The sequence below is a fragment of the Oryctolagus cuniculus genome, chromosome 15 (genome assembly GCF_964237555.1).
Source record: "Oryctolagus cuniculus chromosome 15, mOryCun1.1, whole genome shotgun sequence".
Taxonomy (NCBI): Eukaryota; Metazoa; Chordata; class Mammalia; order Lagomorpha; family Leporidae; genus Oryctolagus; species Oryctolagus cuniculus.
Window position 1 is genome coordinate 68,192,592 of NC_091446.1, and position 20,108 is coordinate 68,212,699.

Here is a 20,108-nt window from a genome sequence, read left to right on the forward strand (position 1 = left end):
TCTCTCTGCTGGATGAGCACTGTTAAATGTAATTGCAAGAGCTGAAATGTGTTTTGTATTTAGTTTTCAGGGGAGAACAATGCATTCATATTTGACAACTGAGAGGAGAAACAGTTGGCCAGCAGAGATGTCATCTTTGTTTTCACCACTATTTCTCCTTCTTGAAACAAAATTAACAGTGCATTTGAGAAAATGCTTAGCTATAAAGAAAGGACTCTCCCAAAGCCAAATTCAGAATGTAGGTTTGCTGTCCCTTCTAGAAATACTGGGCTGCACCTTGCTTTGGGGAGCAGCAGACTGGTGGAGGGTGATCTCTGAGGACGAGACTCGCACGCCCCCTTGTGATACTAAGCAAAGTTGCTCCAACTTACCCGCAAGCCAAAGTAGAGAAGGAAGAACACGTTGAAAGCCATGTCGATCTGTAATGTGAAATCTTTGTAGAAATTCTGGCAGGATTCTATCGGGCTATTAGACAGGAAGAAGAGAAAGCGAGAGGTAAATGAGAAGCATCGTCACATCTTCCACTGTGCCGATATGGTGGTGCACGGGGTGGAGGGTGGAATGAGTGTTTGTAAAATAAAACATTTGGTCTTTCTGCCCCCTGGGAACATCGAGCAAGCATTGCCAAGGGGTCTTTCCATTCAACCATTCAGTGTTTTATTCTTCTAATTAATTGTGTAGTTATACATATATTATTTTTCTCTTCATTCAACAGTTGAACTAAGAATCTAAAGAGGATCATGCAGACCTTGGAGGAGGGACAAGCAGGAGGGACCACCAAATTCCTTGATTTTGTATTAACCCTTAAAGAACTGACTTCTTTTGGAGAACACGTATTTAGAGGACTCCAGCACACTGAAGTGGAGCCCATTTTCAATCAAACACTGTGGCTCTGTTTTAGAGCATTTTAAAGACATTGGTTGGGTAATAAATCAAGGACCCAGGAGCATCTCAGGAAGGCTGTGAGGAGAAGATTCTGGTTGATGTTCTGGGTAGACTAAGCCTGGACTTCCGTGTGGCACCCTGATCTGGGGAAAGCAGCACTGCCCGACTGGAAAACCTAAATATCGTAAAACCGAAATGCTGAAGCAGTACTCTAAGGGTTAATTCTGTTGCTGTTGTTCTCAGCATGCAGATGAACTAGCTTCATATATATGTCAAGCAGCCAATGCAAACTCCCAGCACCCAGCACGCTCCGTTTTGTTCAAGAGCAGGCCGTTCAAAAGGGTACTACTATACAAACTGGTACACAGCTTTGAAGTGCTTTCCTGCGTCACACTGATCAGTGGGTGTGGAGCCCCAGAAGTTGGGCTGGGTGGGAAGCAGGAAAGCCTCACACGCATCTCAAAGCTGTGAATGAAAACTCATAGTGCCCTACTATCAGTCAGCACATGGTAATACCCAAGCCAGGAAGAGCAATATGAGGCAAGGGAAAGGGGATGGAGTTGAGGGGGAAGCAAAATACTTTCCCCAAATGGGACACAGCACGGACCTCATCCCTCCAGGGTTGGGGGGAGTGCAGAATGGGTCTCTGGGCATTGCCAGGTTGGAACTGGCTGTATGCAATAGCAGTTAGTATAGTTGTACCTCTGTAAGGACAATGCTTGGCTGGTCAACAGGCAGGGAGGGGTCGGTGCAGTACCAGAAGGGGAGTGGCCCATTTAGATGCCTGATCAGTCCAACTATGGAAGTCTCCGATCATGTTACATGCACTGGACTTATCCATTCTTCATCTCTCTTACAAGTCAAACATGCCCTTTGTTATCCCCCCAAGACACAAATAGGTGGTAAAACCTCCAAACAAGCATGAAGAGTAACCTACATTTGCATTTACAAACTAAGCAGATTGAACAAAAACAACACTGAAAAAACAGTTATTCTCTAAAAGAAAGGACAGCTGCCAGCTTTTCACTGAGGTAGGCAATGGGTAGGAGAGACGATAAGGGGTTGAACTAGACCCATGCAGAATGGAGGCAGGAGCAGAAGAAGCTAAAGAGCACATCCTACCACTGCTCTTTGCTGCATCTCCTACACAGGCACTCATTCAATGGATAAAAGGAAAATCCAGGCCTAGAGTTCATTCGTGACACTGCTGCGGTTCTCAGGCTATAGTGGAGCTTTGGATTGTTTTAAGAACAGAACCCATAAGGTGCACTTGTATCAGAGTTCCTGGCTGCTCAAGTGGTACAGAAAAGAAGTACACGAACTAGGTTGACCAGAAATCCTCTATAGATTCTAACGGTGGACCAGATAGCACCTATCTGTGATGGGAGCACCTCTGCTGGTGAAGAATAAATGGTGTAAACGTTTGTGTGTGTGTGCACATGCACATGAGTGCCCACACACGTGCACAAAACAGAGCAAGTGGGCAAGGTTAGGGAGATACGTAGGTAAATACTGCACTCACTTTTCACTTATTCCAGCAGGGACTTAGCTGTGCATTACAAATGCATACTTATCAAGACTGATGTTTGCACAGTCAAGGCAACAGAGAGAAACCTTGGTTCCCAATATTTCATGTAAAATCCACCATTACTTCACCAGGGCCAATTATCTTACTGTTGCCATCACAAAACTAGTCACTGGTGGCATACTCGGCAGGGGGGGAGTGTCTCATGAATTTTTTATATCTTATTAATTCCATGGTCTCTGTAGAAACATATTTAGTTGGAAGAGTACTTGCAAGGCTGTGGTAGAGAATGGAATAGTTGGAGAGAGACATATTAAGTCCATGTCACTGAGGATTTCTTGGTTCAACAGGAATGGAAACATTCAAAAGAGCAAATGGAATTGAGCTGCAGCGACTTCTTTCTATTGACCATTGCCTTCCTGGTCATGTTGGGTTTCTCTCCTACACTGTCCATAATAAAGGCAGTAATGAGGGGTCTGAACACTAGAGGACCTGTGTTATAAAACATACCTCAATATTACCATTGATTTATAGAAAACAATATTAAAATTATAATGAACTGTTCCTCTAGTCCTTTCCAAAAAAGAAATTTAGAGCTGATTTAATTATTTCATTATCACTTCTTGAGTCCTAGACTTTCAGCTGAAATACTAAAGGAAAGAAACTATGCTACTGGGACAAGTTGCTTTTCCTCTGGCTGAAGCCATGGACAGTAGGAACACACCTGATACTATGGACAGGTTCAGCAGGTAGTAAAAGCAGGAAGCCGTCACAAAACAGAGCCAGGCCCTGGGCCCCAGGTGGGGCCAGCGATCGGGGAATGCTTTTCTATCTCTTTTATGCCTTCCATGCTTTCCGTAAGTGCCCAGGGAAAAATGTGATGCTTGGATTTGTCAAGAGGCAACAGAGCTGTTGATCAGAATCCCCTCTGAGATAAATCCTCCAAGTGCCTATAGTTCATGGACTCATACAATCAGAGACTACAGAGTGGAGAGTCCAAAGCCCCATTATCTCATTACCCAAATGGAAACAACCCATGGAGAAGTTCAGTGATCTTTTCAAAAGAGAATACATAAGCCCACAACCAAAGGGCTGGCTGTATCAATCAGGATTTATTTTTCTCCTCAGGAAACATTATCTTAATATTGAATGCCCACTTGAGGACAGAGGATGCAATACAATCTCCTTTTCCTTTTTTGTGCAAAGGACAGTTTCCTGGTCTAGACACACAGGAGTTTCAAGAACTAGCAAATAAATCATGCTTTCATTGACACTGCAAAGAAAGGGCTTCTGGGTCACACACTGAACCATTCTGATGGCCATTTCGATGAGGCAGGCCCATCCAGAAAAGGCTTTGCATGGGCGTATGTTGAAAATAGGAGAAATATATACTTTTAAGAATCAAATGAAGGACACTATTTCTGACCTGGAACATGAACTTAACCTAAATTGTCCATAATGAACAACTTAATAATTACAGGATACAAAATACTGGTAGGCTGATAAACTACCTAGTCCTAGGCTCTCATGATGCATGGATTGAGTATGATACTAAAATCCTCAGGAACTTTCGCATCCTGACCCAGAATCTATGACAGCCTCCTTCAAAAGAACCTCAACAAGCAGCTGCTATTTATAAGATTCTTCAGTGTAAAAGAGATGTTGAAGTACAAATCCTATTTCCTCTTGAACATCAAGTAAGGGCATCCTCCGAAGTTAGACATCTCTGTAAAGGAAAATGAAACTCGGCTAGAGTGGGAAACGTCTCATTTCTCTTCCTCTGTTTCACAATGTAATTTCCAGGGAAGACCCTCAAGCAAGGAGGACCCAACAGCCCTTCCTGAAGACTGAATGCTGAGTTTGCCTTTTTTTTTTTTTTTTTTTTTTGACAGGCAGAGTGGACAGTGAGAGAGAGAGAGAGAGAGAGAAAGGTCTTCCTTTGCCGTTGGTTCACCCTCCAATGGCCGCCGCAGCCAGCGCACCGCGCTGATCCGATGGCAGGAGCCGGGTACTTATCCTGGTCTCCCATGGGGTGCAGGGCCCAAGCACCTGGGCCATCCTCCACTGCACTCCCTGGCCACAGCAGAGAGCTGGCCTGGAAGAGGGGCAACCGGGACAGAATCCGGCGCCCCGACCAGGACTAGAACCTGGTGTGCCGGCGCCGCAAGGCAGAGGATTAGCCTAGTGAGCCGCAGCGCAGGCCCTGAGTTTGCCTTTCCAAAGCACATGGCTGGCAACGGCTACTTGGGGTTTTGTTCAAAGCGCAGGGGGCTGAGGACAGATTCTCACTGCTAGGGCTCTGGACATCTTCATTATCTCCAGCAGGAAAGTGCCACCCCCTCTTCTCACTTCCTGGTGTTCCCTGAAGTCTGTTTTCCTAGCTCCCTGAGCCTGGCTCTCCAACCACGCATGCTGTCATTTCAAAGACAGTGGTTCTTAAACTTCAGCTTGCACTTGCAGAACTTGTACAGCCTTGCTGGGCAACCGCTCCCACAGTATCTGACTTACAGGTCCAGAGGCAGGAGCCAAGACTCTGCATTTCTAACAATGTCTCAGACAACACAGAGGCTCTCATCCAGAGAACCCACTTTGAGAACCACTGCCGCCGAAAAACTTTCTTGCAGCTATGCACTAATTACAGGTGTCACTGCTCAGACCCGAACAGGGATGATTAAGCATTTGAGCCTGCCCCCAGATAACCAGCTGCACACCACTTAGCTACTTGCTGAGATCAAGGGGTGGAACAGATATTTTCAGTTTCAGATGGGAACAAGGGGGTAAAAATTAAAAGGATCCAGGGAGGTAATTACAATACCATCACGCAAGCTTCACCAGTGCCTGCTGCAATTAACAATCAGGGAATACATGCTGAGCACATTTTTAGTTGAAGATTAAAAGGAAAAATGATGGAGTATCGATGGGGAGGTGGCTGCAGAGACCGTGGTTTATAAGGGATAAAGGAACGCTAAGCAGCTTAGGAACAAAACAACAACAACAGACATTTGAGATGATTTAAGAGGGAAGGGACTGGCTGAGGAACAAAACAGCACTTTGTGCAATAATTCCCAGCATTCAAGGTCTCCACATTCTTGTGGCTAGTCCCTTTTTAAATTGAATTGGGCCCTCTCAATTCCCACCAGGACTAAGGACCACCAGAGTCCACTACAGACATGTGTCAATCCAATATGCTTAAAGAGTCTAGACTCTTCTTGACTCACCTCTGCAATGTTGCCAGATTAATCAAAAGATGCCACTCACCCAGCATCGTGACTCCCTCCTGCCTCATGCATCAGCTCTAAGCCTGGCTGGGGAGGACTTTCAGATCCTAGCCCACATTACCTCTCCCACTTCATCTGCCACTGTGCTTCAATCCAATCCCTTTCTACCATGAGCTGGCACCTTCATAACGTCATGAACAGGTCCCTCATATCCCCAATTCTAGATCTGTACTTTGGCTGTGGTCTCTTCAAATGCTCTTCCATCTGTCATCACACTTTCAACAGAGTTGGAGGCCATGCTAAAGACTTAACTCAGCAAATGACTCAGGTCTTCGCTGACCTCTCCCATGTATGGATTCCTATAATATTGGGAGCAAGCACTTCTAAACTATCTCACAGTGTTGATCCCTTCTGAATACTGTATAATAATAGGGGGCAACTGTATGCAGATTACACGTACTACTGCATTTTGATCCTCACAGTGTGGTAAAAATAGGTATTTTGCTTTAATCCCCATTTTGTAGATCAGAAAGCAGAGGCTCTGATACCTACCCAAGATCATGTAGCTAAGTGGTAGAGTTGGGAAAGAGACCCGACAGCCTGACTGACACACCTCCTCTTCTCCCCAGGCGGACTGCAGTCTGCTTGGAGAGGAAGAAGCAGCACAATTCATAGAACCTGTTATCTACAGAGCCTTGCAAGGAGTTCATATGCAAATGAAGTAGGAAGGCAGATAGGTTAAAATTGATTAGGTTTGTGAGCTGGAAGACCACGCCTTCGCCATGGCCCTGTGTGACCTCATGCCCCTACCTGGCCACACCTGGGTGCCCACCAGCCAATTAGGTTAATTAACCACTCCCCTTTGGAAGTGGGTTAAAAGCCTGGGACACGGTGTGTCCCACCGTCTCTTTTCCCTGGCCTCTTGCCAGGAGGCAGTTTGCTGTAGCCCTGCGCCCCCAGGGCATGTGGCCTTCAGACGGCCTGCCCTAGGCTTCCTGACCTAGATGCTCCTCCATGTGGCTGGTTCCTGGTGCTCTGTATGAACCCAGATTTACCTCTCTCTCTTAATAAAGCTCTCACTCTCCCATGCATCTTTCACATTAAATAAAAGCCTAAAATGTACCATGCTGCCTCGTTTATTGATGCTGATATTTAGAATTCTTCTCTAAATATTAGGCAAGAACCCTCTTGGGCTTATTAATATTGGGGATTTATTAATAAGCATATGGTGATATCACATGGCACCCCAAATTCCGGTAGCATATGTGGCATCCCAGATGGCACTTCTGGGGAACTTTAATATATATATTAAAGTTAATATATATAATTTATATATAATATACATATATATAAGATATATATTGACATAGATTTTAGAGGGTCATCTCCTATATCAAAGACAATGAGGTCTGACTGAGTATGGAAGAGGTCAAACTGCCCTAGGGAAAAAACCAAACATTTGTTGGATAGTCTGGGAAAATTCACAGGAAGCAGACCTGTCCCACCCACATGTAATCACTCTGCAAAGAATGTCCTGTGGGACATTAATAATCCTGCAAAGTCCTCCCTGGTACTTCTGGATGGTGACATCATGAAGACTGAGCCAATATGCTGAGAGAAAGTTCTACTACAGAGGAGTAACTCCTAGTCATCAACCTGCTTAAAGATGGATGGACTGCAAGGGGCCGTAATTTTCCCTCAACTTCTTATTTTGAAAAAAAGAAACAGTAGATATAGTGAAGGCTGATATTTAGATACTTTGAGCCATCCAAATTATGGAGCAGACCAATGATAAGCATGGCACTCCATCCTATCCTATCAAAATAAAGAAAATAAGCAACACCCTGCAGACATGGTTTTAGGGAACCTCCTACAGCCAAGAGGAGGCAGATCCTCATGATTAGAAATCTGCCTGGCAGTATCTGGAGATGTTGGGTAAACAAAGTGCCTCCATTTCCCTGCCTACAGAGTAGGAGGAGTGCCATCTAGTTAGATTGTAATGAGACTAATTTCAAACAGGAGGCAAGACTTTGCAATAAAATCCAATTTAGTAATCAGTGTTATTAGCCATGTAATTTTAAGTCATGTAAGTTAAAAAAAAATAGCTTGCAAGATAATAACAATAATGGATTTAGTATGAATGGCATGATCCTTATTAACCACTGAGAGGGCAATCATCTGTATACAAAGCATTGTCTCCTACACTGGACAGCACCCAGGACTGCCCAGGCCCTGAGCAGACCCAAGCTGACAGCTTTGTGCCCTTTCGCTTTCCTCAGTGCCCTTACTTCTTGACCTGGTCAAAGCTGTGTGCTTAAGAGTTTACCTTTCAAACACTGGTTCTTTTGGTGTTTACACTGGGCTTACTAAACAAAATCAAATCTTTTCTGTTGAATAGCATTATGATTTTATCCTAGAACATCTTGGGGTAATTATCTTCTAAGATATTTTTATTCTTGACAGGTGGGTTTGTGTTCAATAATTAATATTAATGATAATAACATCAAACTGAATCACTTGTTGAATTTTAAAATGTTTTTCTTAGACATTGAAATGGTTCTAGTGTGACTAGGAAACACTTTTTGTTCCTCTGCTATGCTGATCTATCACAATCCTAAGCCAACTGGTTAGACAGCTTTGTTGGGAAGGACTCAGTTATGGGTTTGTAATAATAGGTCTACTGCTCTCTGATGGCAGAAGGCTTCTCATTATGCTTCTTCTAGATTAATAAGATGTGATCCAATAACCACACACATTGACATGGTTAGGACCACACTGACATGAACTGGAGCATAGAGGAGGTGGCATATTAACTGTCATTTTCTTTGGAATCCTCATCCCCTCTGTAATCTTGAGCTCTGTTAATATAGTCTCCTGAAACAATGATCAGAGGAGACTGCTGAGCAGTTGTACGGCTCAGGGCGTCTGCCTCAACAATTAGTCCTAAGAATGAAGCATTCTTCTAAGAATGACACAGATTGCTGAACATGAGAACAAAACATGTCAGATCCTTACATGTTGGATTTGTCAATGAAACACACAGGTAATTTTTTTCAAGAAACTCAAGTGGCAAGATCCCTGTCACTTTCTGAGGGAATGCTCCTAAATATTCTCTTAGGAAGATTTCAGTATCTTATTCGTGCTTTCATTCTCCTTTTTCATTTTTATGTCATATCTTTTTATCGACTAATGCACCTGTCTAAAGCAAAAGCAAAATGTAGGCAGTACAAATTGACCTTAAAAGCATTTAGCAGTTGAGTGATTGTGGAGTTTAATGGGAGATTTAAAAGCCCAGCCCCCTCACTTGTTAGCTGTATGATCTTGGGCAAACAAGTTGACCTCTCCAAGCCTTGGTTTTCTCATCTGTTAACTGGGGATAAGGGTACAAATGTCAAAGTTTGTCATAAGGATAAAGATCAGATGAATAAGCACTCAATAAATAAGAGCTATTTTTACAACTAAGGAATAACAATAGTGATAATAACTATTCATGAAAAATGTCCAAAAATACAGTCATATAAATGAATGAAAACGATACAATTATTTCTACACTTTATTTTTCATTCAAATCTGCTTTATCATGTCCTTGTAGGGGTTGTGATTCAACACAAATGCCCAACAGGATGTACAATAAGCTACTGTCAGAGACTTCATCAATATGCATGGTGAATCTACATAATGGAATATTAATGTCGAATAATATTAAAGAAGAAACAGGAAAATTACATTTCCACAATGTGAGCCACACAGTCTCATCAAATACTAAATAATTAACTACATTTTCTTGAGAGAAAAAGCCATGAGTCACTTTAATGAACGGCCATTGGAGGTTGTACATTCTTTTCCCAGGTGTTAAGCAGAGGAGAGAGCTGCATTTTCCTGATTGGTAGGAGGAGAGGCAGAGGGACACATCAGTCATATGTCTTCTAAATATCTCTTCCAATTACTTTTGTAACAGTATGTATTTCTTCTCTATTGGACTCCCAGAACAATGTCCAAGGCAACCTACCCACTAGTGCTTGTTTTCTCCAGCTTGTCTACAGTCTACAATTATTTCAATCACAGCTGTTACCAGAGTAGAATTACTGTTCTTATTTGCCACCAACTTTTATGTAATAAATCAGAGTTAAGCTATTACATAAAACAGCTTTGCCAAACAAGTGCTGCCTGATTTAGTTTTCATTAAACTAACTGTGGAACCACGACATGCTGATTCTTACTCATTTCCCTACCTCCACTGATTCCAGTCCTCTCTTCTTTACTAAACTCTTATTTATCGATTAGAAGAAAGGCGTGGGGGTAGATGACTCAAATCATATTCAATGTACACACAGCCCCGCACACATAGCAGAAGATGGATGGAAGCCCTCCAAGGGCAGGATCAAGGAGCTATGGATAGGCACAGGGTGGTACATGGGAGTGAGCACACACAGATATGTGCACAACCCTGTCTCTGCATCACTCGATCCACACCCTGGGGCCATCCTCAGAACTGGACAGCCTAGAGGAAGTCATCAGAAATGGGGGGCAGGGACAGGTAGGGCAGGGAAGAAGGGAGGAAGTCTTAGATCTGATGGAGATGTGGGAACCCAGGCACAAAGTCTGTCATGGGGAAATGGAGTTCCTTGATGCCTAGAGACATACTCTTTCCACACCTGCAAAAACTTAGATGTGCAGGAGCAAGAATAGAGGATTAATACAACAGCAGCCTTCTGCTCTGATGCCTTCTTTTAAATGGATACTAAACGCTGCCACACACACGTTAAGAAGCCCATATTTGGGGCCGGTGTTGTGGCAAAATGGGTAAAGCTGCCACCTGCAGTGCCAGCATCCCACACAGGCGCCATTTCAAGACCTGGCTGTTCCATTTCCGATCCAGCTCTCTGATATCACCTGGGCGAGCGTTGGAAGATGGCTCAAGTACTTGGGCCTCTGCACCTGCGTGGGAAACCTGGAGGAAGCTTCTGGTCCCTGGCTTTGGATTGGAGCAGCTCTGGCTATTGTGGCCATTTGGAGAGTGAACCAGTGGATGGAAGACCTCTCTCTCTTCCTACCTCCTTCCTTCCCTCCCTCCCTCCCTCTCTCTCTCTGCCTTTGTCTCTCTGTAACTCTGCTTTTGAAATAATAAATAAATATTTTTTTAAAAGAAGCCCATATTCATCTCTAACCCAAAGCAGCATACAGTAGGCTTGTATATGTTAGGAAGCAATGGTCCAGTGTCACCATTTCTGAAGAGATCATCCTCGAGAAAGCATCTCAGAGTCTGAGGCGTGGCAGCACCAAGGCTTCCCAAATCTGCCACTTCCATGACACAGAGAATGGCAGTGGCTCCTTGGAAAAAGTGCAAGCCTTCTGTTTGCCAGTGACTGGCCACTCAGAGAAAAACTGAGTATGTGGGCTAGGCTTCTCACTGCTTAACAGGCTTTTGCATCATGGTGGGACTTCTTTGGGCCACTATGGGTGCAGACTTCACCTGTCAGAGCTTTCTTCTCCAGATGTTTGTCTTGCACTCTCTGGGTACTTGTGGTCACTTCACTATTCCCTCCTGAGCCCTAAGTTCCCTTTGGCCTTGACACCATTCTGACACACCTGGACAGGCGACCTTGGCAATGCTGCCTTGCTATAAGTCTACCTAAGGGTAGGAAAGCCCAAACTACTGCTTCCATGGCCAGGCTCAGCCTGTTCTGGGTCCCAGACCCTCAACTGAATCATATTAGAGTAATGCAGATGTTTGAGACAGGTCCCTTTCCTGTTCTCTTCAATGAGCTCTAACATTGAGCCAGAAGCAGAAGAGAACCTCAACAATGGCAGCCCTGATGCCTCCAGACAAGTCTGCACTCACGCAGAGTGACACATAAATCTCTCAAGGTCTGCACTGAAAAGCAGGACCAATGCTGCTGACCCACCTGGGACTCATATGGGAAGAAGCCCGAGAGCATCTCAGAAAAAGAATAATTATGGAAAGAAACAGTTGCTCTATTCATCGGCTGCGTCACTTTGAAGAGCAGAAAACAACGTCACAAAATACACATATTCTCCAGGGGGATGCTGGTTTATGAAAAGTTATGCAGGAATGCCTAAGCAGTATTTATTTTGCTTCTGACATCTTGAGGTTTTGTTTTGTTTGTTTGTTTGTTTTTGTGGTTGTCATGAATTTTTTTCTTTGTTTTCTTTGAGAAGACACAGAGAAAGACCTGGCATAAGTCTTTCTGACATCTGGCATAGAGAACAGTTATACCTTTATTACACAAGGAAATAAAACAGCTGTGCTTCGGTTCTGCCTTGGGCTGGCAGCTGAGGTGTGGCCGTTTTGTACGCATTCCCTATTTAGGAGTTCGGTTGGGAGCCCAGCGGCCTCCGAGGCAGCAAGCAGAATCTGAGATGTTGCCGATTACAAGCCAGGAGTCTGCAGCGTCCTAGGCGGGAGTCATTCCTCAGGAGTGGCAGAAAGCAACCTGGGCGGTGGAGACCATCACTGCCACGGAAAACCAGATGGGACGGCTACCTCCAGGAGCAACTTGCCCTCATGAACGGGGGCACGGGAGTGACTTGTCAAACCCTATGACTGATGACACAATCAATCTTCAAATAAACACTCTGATAATTGCCTTCTAAACTACTTCATGAGAAGAACTTTTTTGTCCCTGGCACATTTCCTCCATTTCTTTCTTGCCGCCTCTCTTGCCTCTGGTTAGCACTGGCAAGCATTCACTTAGCAGCACTAACGCTGTGCTGCCAAGGCTTCACAAATAACAGCTCTTCCCAGCACAGCAATGTCCACTCGACTTCCAGGCCCAGTTTAGAAAGGAATACGGTGAGTTACATGCTCACTGGGGCGAGGATTCTTTCTCCTGGCTTCCTCCTTCGCTTCCTCTCTCAAATTCCAATGCCACGGCTCTGACGTCCTCCAGAGATGCTCTCCCCGACTGTACAAACATCTCTGGGAGGAGCGAGCAGCCCTGGGGGCTGCTGCTGCAGGCTCTTCTCCTTTGTCTCTGTGAAAGGATCACTTATCCCTGACTCCGCTGGGCTTCAAAACCCTCTCACTGCAGCAGAAAGCACTGCGTTTTTGTAAGAAAAAGGAATGGGTTTCTTTTCTCAAGAACCTTTACTCACAAAGGAGAATCAGATGTTTCCTTTATCAAGCCCCAGATGAAAGCTTGCATCAGCAGGGAGCCGGTCAGAACCACCTGCCTGCACAGGTCCCTAGGACCTACAATTCCATCTAAGCTTTTTTCAGAAAGGGAAATGTTCCCACACAAAGGGCCTTTTTACTGGTACCCAAAGAACATGTTGTGAATTCCTAAGTAAAATCCCATTCAATAGAGTGGGTAGGATATGTTTAGTAGAACACGGGAATAAAGGGTGTAGGAAGATAGAAGGAAATCTCAGTTCGTGCGTAAGAACCAGCCCCTGGGTGTCACTGGGATGGCTTGTTGTGAGTTTGAGTTTAAGGGGCCCTGGTAAGCCAGTCCCAGAAAGTCCAGGATGGCCTGAGCATTGTTCTCATTTCACAACCAAAGTGCATTTCAAAAGTGAAGAATTTAGTTATTTGAAATAACAAAAAAAGGTAGTGAGAAGATAGTGACAATTGTTTAATAAAAGTCCATTCTGAGAATACAGGGAGGAAGTACATGCTAAGAAAGAAAGAAGTTACTTTCAAAAAATCATTAGACAGCCCTGAGTCAAAAAATGGTTTAAAAAAGGACAGAAAATGATCACAATTACTAGTCAATAATGTTGGAAGCAGTGCCAGCAAGCTTCAATAAATATAATATTCCTTTATAGTACTGCCATTGTACATATTTATAGTTGAATGAATGGAATTCCTAAACACAATGAGAACTATGAGAAAGGCAAATGATTGTAGTTTAAAGTTTAAGGCATTTAGCTTAAAGAGCATTTTTAAGTTGTCCATACGTGTATGTATCTACTAGATGCTAGCCAGACAAAACTGGGTAACAGCTGTTCAGAAGGATGTGCCAGAGAGAGGAAGCGTGGCGACTTTGGGCACAACCACGTACAGTCGGTGTTCTGCAGGGCTGCTCCTCCAGGAGTTGCTGGAAAGCTGACCCCAGCTTCTAAATGCCTCATCAACAGCCTTTGGTCAGCACACGTCTGCTTAGGAGGTCTATGTCTCTTTTCCAGTGTTTAGTCTCGCATTTTCACACAGCAGAGTGGCCTTGGTGGTATCACAGCAAAACCAGGAGCCACCATAATGTCCGAGGAGAGACTGATACCCCAGTGCTTCTGTGTATTGGAACGTTCCCCGTTTCAATTCCACACATGCGTCCAGTGCTCACCACATTCAGGCCACCAGGAAAAGCGCGTCCACATGCATGGGCAGTGCAGGGAGAGATCTGGTTAACCTGGAGGCAACAACCCAAAGGGTGAGGTTGCATCATGCAATGAAAACCACAGCTTGGCCTTGGCTGCCATGCAGAAAAGACCTACATCAAAGAGTCTGCTGTGCGGCTCCTGGGCGAGAGTCGACATGAGAGAGGTGAGTTACTTCAGCAATGAAAGACACGGGCACAAGAACGTTCAAACCACTATAAACAGTACACCGTACAGAGCCCGGGTGTTACACGCGAGAAGAGGCAGCTTTGGGGACGAGGTGGAGAGGGACAGTGAGGCGAGGGGAGAACAAAACCAGTTGTTCCTCTGATGAGAAAGTTCCCCCGGCCACGCTTGCATAGGCATGCATCTTATCATGTGTTGTGCTTCAACAAATAACCTCCTGAGAGTTTTAACATCAACCGTAATTGTTAAGACAGTTGCAAAATTAGGAGGAGTAAGGCAACAGTGACATATACACACCACGGTTTCCTGCAGTTACACTTCATTAAGGAGGCAGAGCTGAGGCTGGTCAGATAAATAAGAGACGGTTAAATGCCAACAACCTTAACACTGCTCACGAAGCTTGTGATGACTCGCCAGGTGTCACATGGAGTTGAACAGTCATGAGCAGCCATGAAAGGTCAGGTGGGGCAAGGTACCGACCGCTATGCAACCACACCCCCAGAAGTCACCGCTGACCCTGAGTTTCAACCCACTCCCAACGGGAGTCATCTTGTCTTCATCTCAGCATGCACAGCAGGTCACACAGTGAGTTTTCCCCACACGCATTGACCAATAAAGGAACCTTACTTACAGGTGAGATTCCTGTAGGTGTCTTTTAATCAAAATCAATTGATCAGAAAAAATAAAGTGCATGGTTAAAGGAAAAAAAAAACACTATGGGGCCAGCAGAGGCCCATATAGCTCCCCTCCACTGCCATGGCTATGACAGGCACCCGGAGACTGCTGTCTTCTAACACGGCTCTTGTCATTCATGAGCTTTGACACATGGAACACAACTCAAAAAGGGCGCAGTCCCGTTCTAAGTCACAGTTCCTCCCACCTGCCTCTGACCGTAAACAGTAGGGGGAAAGCAAGCCTCATGTTTACAAACTTCCCCCCTAAAACGTTTTCTGCTCCATGTATGGTGACCGTCTTGATGGAGACCTGAGGCCCATGGTGGATGAGCAGTGCTCTGTCTCAGCCCACCATACCCAGCGAGAGGCGAGTGCCCAGAGCATGCAGACGAATGAGGTTGAAATGAGACATGAGATGCCTCTCAACACCACCTTCCTCACTCCTCACCATGCAGCCATTTCCACTGGGTCATTCTTCCTTCCTACAGATGAACAACTTAAAAGCTTAAGTTGAATGACATTCTCAAAAGGATTACATTTTTGAATGAAAATACAAATCTGTATATTCATTCAACAAATGTCTCCAGGCTCCTCTTTGGTAGCCGGCATTGTGCTGCTTCTACTAAGCATAAAATTTATTAAAACATGGTTGCTGCTCTTGAGTAGATTTCTATATAGCAGAGGAAGTTACCCAGATTTCCATTTCTGATCGCATATTTGCAAGAGTGGTTTGCTTCAGAGTTCTACTGCCCTTGGGTAAGCTCCTACATCAGTCTCCACATCCGTCTCCCCAGCCATACAATGCAAGTAATACCTTCTCCCCAAGGTTGTAGACAGAGATAAATGAGTTAGTAAACATACACAACTTTGTTAGTGGCCAGCATACGGTAAACCCAATAGGTAAGTGACAGCTGCTGGGATTGCAATACTCAAAGGCAGGCAAGAGACACTTCTGGAAGCAGAAGACAGTCTGAGCCTAAGCTTTGATGTAGGTCTTGAATGGTGAGTACAGGGACGAAAGGCAGGTAAGGTTTTGGAGCGCACGGCTAAGTGTGGGCAGAAATATGGAGGCATAGGAGGACATGTTGTGTTTGGGAGATGTAGGGACATCCTTGTGGGACAAAAGCCTATATCAGCAGCAGGACTGGCAAAAAAGAGACCTGATGGGAGCCAGGGGCATAGGGGAGCACCCATGAACCTTGGCAGCATGTCTAGTCTTTTATCTTGTAGGATACAGGGAGCTGATAGAAGTTTAAGGATGGAAACCAAAGTTTAAGTGCAGGAGCATGATGCCATTATCTGTGTTTTATGGCAAATTAACTCTCGGGATAACAGGGAGAAGGAATTGGAAGCAGGAGAATGTGGAGGTAAAGAGGTCGCTTTGTCAAATTACATCCCAAAGGAAGAATGTCACCTATGCAGATACCAAGCTGAAAATGGCTGCAGTACAAGTAAGGCATCCTAGTGTCCTACAGCATACCACTTCCTCAGGGCCACAGACTTGCAGGGGTTCTTTAGGGAGAAGGAATTAGGCCAATGGGATCACAGAACCGGCCACTCAACCCACAGTATCCTTCTGCTACCATGCTCACCATCAAGTCTCTTACAGCTGCCTGTTGCACACAGCAGTCAAAGCACAGGTCCCTTCTGGGCTGAAAGAACCCACTTGTTAAGGAGCTGTATCCTCTGCTGTTGGGAGAGCAGTCTCTAATAGCTAAAATCCACATGACATGAACATACTGCAGGACCCTGGGGGATGTGTACACACTGGATACACACCAACATTGACACATGTGCTCACACACGGCCGCAGAGAAGAGGTATGGTGAGCACATTTTCTGCATCTGTGGCTTATGCCATAAGAGCCTAACCACACAGCTATCTGACTTAAATGCCTTTCAGAAGTCGATCCACCCTGTGCACAGCTAGGCTTTGATGACCACAAAGGACTGGTCTTTTATTGCAGGGTTTAGCTCCCAGAGAGTGCACTGAGGGTGTGAAATCTGGGGAATGGTGCTTTCAACAGGTGAGAGTGAAGACAGCAAGAAGGAAGACGTCCTTTTCTGATGAGATGTGCTCTCTTTTGAAAGGGACCAAGCATGTTTGTGGCTCTCTTGGCTCCACTTCTGAGTCTGTGTGTGGCAGGAACTCAATACCCTGCCTCTATATTGCTGTGACCATGTGATCATGTATTTGGTAGATTTCTGTGTGTCCCAAGACCACTGTAGGGTGGGGTTTCCATGAAGTCAAGATGAGAGTAGAAAAGCTGACATGGGGACAGGAATCTTCTGTACAACTTGGGGGTCAGAAGAAAACATGATATAATGAGCTCAGAATGGGAGCCCCGGCAAGATTCCCGAAAGCAGTGGCCACCTTACTGCTTGGTAGCCCTCAGGGGCACAGTCAGGGCAGCAGTGTCTGGGCAGGAAGTCATCCTTGGGGGGCAGGTGTGGGAGCAGGGCTCCTTCCCGTGGGTAGTGGAATACGGCATAACGAAAGCTGAAAAGCAAAGTCCCAATCCAGGTGGCTGCTACCTCCAGAGAACAGAGGAAGGGGATAGTCTGCCTTGGTCCAGAGTGTGAATTATTCTCAGCTACCTGATACATCCCTGTTTGCTGCCAAATGAGGAAAAGGATGGGAAGCAAACGAAAGCAGTTTTCTCTGTCCTGGTGCCTTTGGGCAGTGAACACACCCACACCCACACCCACACCCACCCACACATACACACACACACACATGAAACAGCCCAAAGGGAGCAGCACAGCAACATCAAAGCCTTGTTGCCTTCCCCAGGTCACCCACCTGGCAGGAGGGAATAGAATCCAATGCAGAAATCACAAGGGCTTAAAGCTCCCATTCATCTCCCTCAGTGTGTTTCCCAGCAACTCAGTCAAGACCAGCAGGTGGGCCTCACTCTGCCCAGATGTCCTGCTAAGCTGCAGTAGGAACTGTGCACTTCTACATGTGTGCACGGGTGTGGGATCAGAGACGACCACGCCAAAGTGAGAGGGACCTCTCAGTTCACAGCAAGCCCCTGGCTGCATGAACAGAACAGACCCAGCTTCATGAATACTTCTATCGTGGAGCAGGGAGAGGACTAAAAAGACCAAACAAAACAGGTGGGAAAAAAAGGCACACCCAAACATCCTGTGTTTAAAGGAAATCAGCTGAGGGGGCTGGTGCAGTGGCACAGAAGGTTAACACCCTGGCCTGCAATGCTGGCATCCCATATAGGCGCCAGTTCTAGTCCCAGCTGCTCCATTTCCAATCCAGCTCTCTGCTATGGCCTGGGAAAGCAGTAGAAGATGGCCCATGTCTTTGGGCCCCTACACCCACGTGGGAGACCCAGAAGAAGCTCTTGGCTCCTGGCTTCTGATCGGCGCAGTTCCAGCCTGTTGTGGCCATCTGGGGAGTAAACAATCGATGGAAGACCCACCCCCATGCCTCTCCTCTCTCTGTGTAACTCTAACTTTTGAATAAATAAATAAAATCTTTTTATAAAAAAGAAATCAGCTGAATACCAGTAGTTTTCAAGTTAATTTTAAACCTCAATCTAAGTCACTTTGAAATGAGTACCATGTGACTTAATAGAAATTCTGATCATAAGGTTTTGTTTCTTTCTTGCTACAACTCAGTTTCTCACATGTGATTTTCTTTGCTCTGATTACTGCATTGCTGACTGCCAAGGAGATAACACAAATCCACACAGGATCAAATGTCCTGGAACAACACAGGAAAAAGTGCTGTAAAAATTGACAAAATTCAACCAAAGGTCTGCACAGGAGTTACTAGTATTGCACCAAGATCACTTTCCTTGTCCTGACAATATCCTATAGGTGGATAACATGCAGGATTACCCTTGAGGGGCCTAGGGGAGGGTACACAGAAACTCCTTGTGAATCTTAAACTATTCCAAAATAAAGTTATAATTTACAAATCAGTTATTCGCCTATTGACTTTTACTGTAGCCAGAATAGTGTCAGACTAGTGATCTATCTGTGGTCTTAAAAAAATCTCCAAGCCAATTTCTTTAAACAGCCTTTTTGTGGTACCTGCTGTAGGGGTAATACTGTGTCCAACTCCATAAGAACTATAGAAAACCACAAGGACACAAATCAATATTAACCATTCTATTTTCCCTTTCTCAAAGGAGCACCAATTGAAGCAAAGACATTATTTACTTGCTAGGCAAACTCTTAGAGACAAGCCCTGAAGACCAAAAGAGCTGTAGCGCAGACATCTCTGCAGGTAAGATGTCAGGTTACAGGAGGTGCTGACCAGTATTAATGATAACAACAGCCCCTGACTTCACATAAACTGGACCTGGGCTAGGTTATCCATCTCCTGGTCCCAGAGCCCAGGGCTTGCTACATACTAAGGAGTCACTAAGTGACACCTGCTTAAGTAGGACACAAGGTTATACTAAGAATTTCTTGGCGTGGGGCAGGAGGGGGCAGGGCTGGTGTTGTCCTGCAGCAGGTTAAACACTGCTTGCAATGCAGGGACTCCATACCAAAGTGTTGGTTCCAGTCTCAGCTACTCTGCTTCCAACCCAGCTCCCTGGTAAAGCAACTGGGAAAACATCAGAAGATGGTCCAAGTGTTTGGGCCCTTGCAAACATGTGGGAGACCTGGATGGAGTTCCTGGCTCCTGGCTCTTGGCTTCAGCCTAGCCCAGCCCCAGCTGATGGGGGCATTTCACGAAAAAACCAGCCGATGGAAGATCACTCTCTCTTCATTCTGTCTTTCAAATTAATTAATGAATTTAAAAACCAATCAGGTTTTAAGAAACAACTGAAAGGCTTCCAAAATGAGTACCTACTCATGGAATTTCAAATAAGTTTCAAGTTGTAAGAGGGAATGTTTGGGAGTGTAAGGGTCTTTGCAGCACTCCCTAATCACCCATGGATGGCCATCCACTCACCTACGAAAATATCGCTTGTCCTGGCAACACTATTGGAAGGTAAGTCAAGGCCAAGAGGAAACAGTCAGGCTGGATCCTTAGACTACAAAACGTCACAAAACACATGTCAACAGTTTTTATTTTTTGAGAAGGTTCGAATAGGAACAAAAGTGGAAAAAGATGCAAAGAATATAATCTCCTGGAACCAAAGCCTTAGAAACGAATATCCAGGAAGAGCAAATAGTCCTCTCTGCAATTCAAAACCCATCACTGCTGCTAACCTCACACTGCTACTCCCTGCAGGTGGCTGGGCTCAGAACGGTATAGAACTTCCACCTTTCTCCTCTTAGAGGACAAACAACCAGAACAGCTTGGCCCAGG

The 20,108-nt window shown here is 45.1% G+C and overlaps 1 protein-coding gene across 28 annotated transcripts in view; it reads right to left on the minus strand.

Annotated features, from left to right (window-relative positions):
* Positions 1-20,108, minus strand: part of KCNMA1 (potassium calcium-activated channel subfamily M alpha 1) — a 781,282-nt gene that overhangs the window by 323,306 nt on the left and 437,868 nt on the right. For all 28 annotated transcript variants that reach the window (XM_070056975.1, XM_070056978.1, XM_070056976.1 and 25 more), the window contains 1 exon segment: positions 372-465. In XM_070056975.1, the coding sequence (XP_069913076.1) occupies positions 372-465 (94 nt within the window).